General features: G+C 65.6%; 1 protein-coding gene across 1 annotated transcript in view; it reads left to right on the top strand.

Moving 5' to 3' along the window:
* The window catches only part of LOC103803560 (histone deacetylase 5-like), a gene marked incomplete at both ends in the record, with an annotated part of 5,748 nt that overhangs the window by 3,421 nt on the left and 1,786 nt on the right, over positions 1 to 541 (top strand). The window contains 3 exons of the mRNA XM_009076125.1: positions 34 to 43; positions 82 to 203; positions 279 to 368. Coding sequence (XP_009074373.1) covers positions 34 to 43; positions 82 to 203; positions 279 to 368 — 222 coding nt within the window. The remainder of the gene's footprint in view (positions 1 to 33; positions 44 to 81; positions 204 to 278; positions 369 to 541) is intronic.

Here is a 541-nt window from a genome sequence, read left to right as displayed (position 1 = left end):
GGACAGGGGGACCCCTCCCCCGTGGGTGATGGGGATCCCATGGGTGGCTGGGGTGTCCCTGACATCACAGGTGCCCTCCAGGACATCCACCACGGGAATGGGACCCAACAGGCCTTCTACAGTGACCCCCACGTCCTCTACATCTCCCTCCACCGCTACGACGACGGCAACTTCTTCCCAGGCAGTGGAGCTCCCTGGGGAGGGTAGGGTCCCCCCGTGCCCCCCCTGGCCCTGGTGTGGCATGGGGGAGTCACCTGTGGTTGTGCCCAGGTGGGCAGTGGGCTAGGAGTGGGATACAACATCAACATCGCCTGGACCGGCGGCGTGGACCCTCCCATCGGGGGCGTGGAGTATCTGACTGCCTTCAGGTGAGGGGCTGGGGGGGCTGCTGGACCTTTGGGGGGCTCTGGGTGGTCCCTGTGTCCTGGGGGGAGGATGTCCACACCATTGAGGGGATGGAGGACGTCCACACCATTAAGGGGGTCCCTTGCACTCTTGGGGGGGATCCCAGCACCCTTGGTGGGGGGTCTGTTCACCCTTG

This window comes from Acanthisitta chloris, unplaced genomic scaffold (genome assembly GCF_000695815.1).
Source record: "Acanthisitta chloris isolate BGI_N310 unplaced genomic scaffold, ASM69581v1 scaffold8066, whole genome shotgun sequence".
NCBI lineage: Eukaryota > Metazoa > Chordata > Aves > Passeriformes > Acanthisittidae > Acanthisitta > Acanthisitta chloris.
Note: the sequence above shows the minus strand (reverse complement) of the source record. Positions and strands in the feature narration are given on the sequence as shown.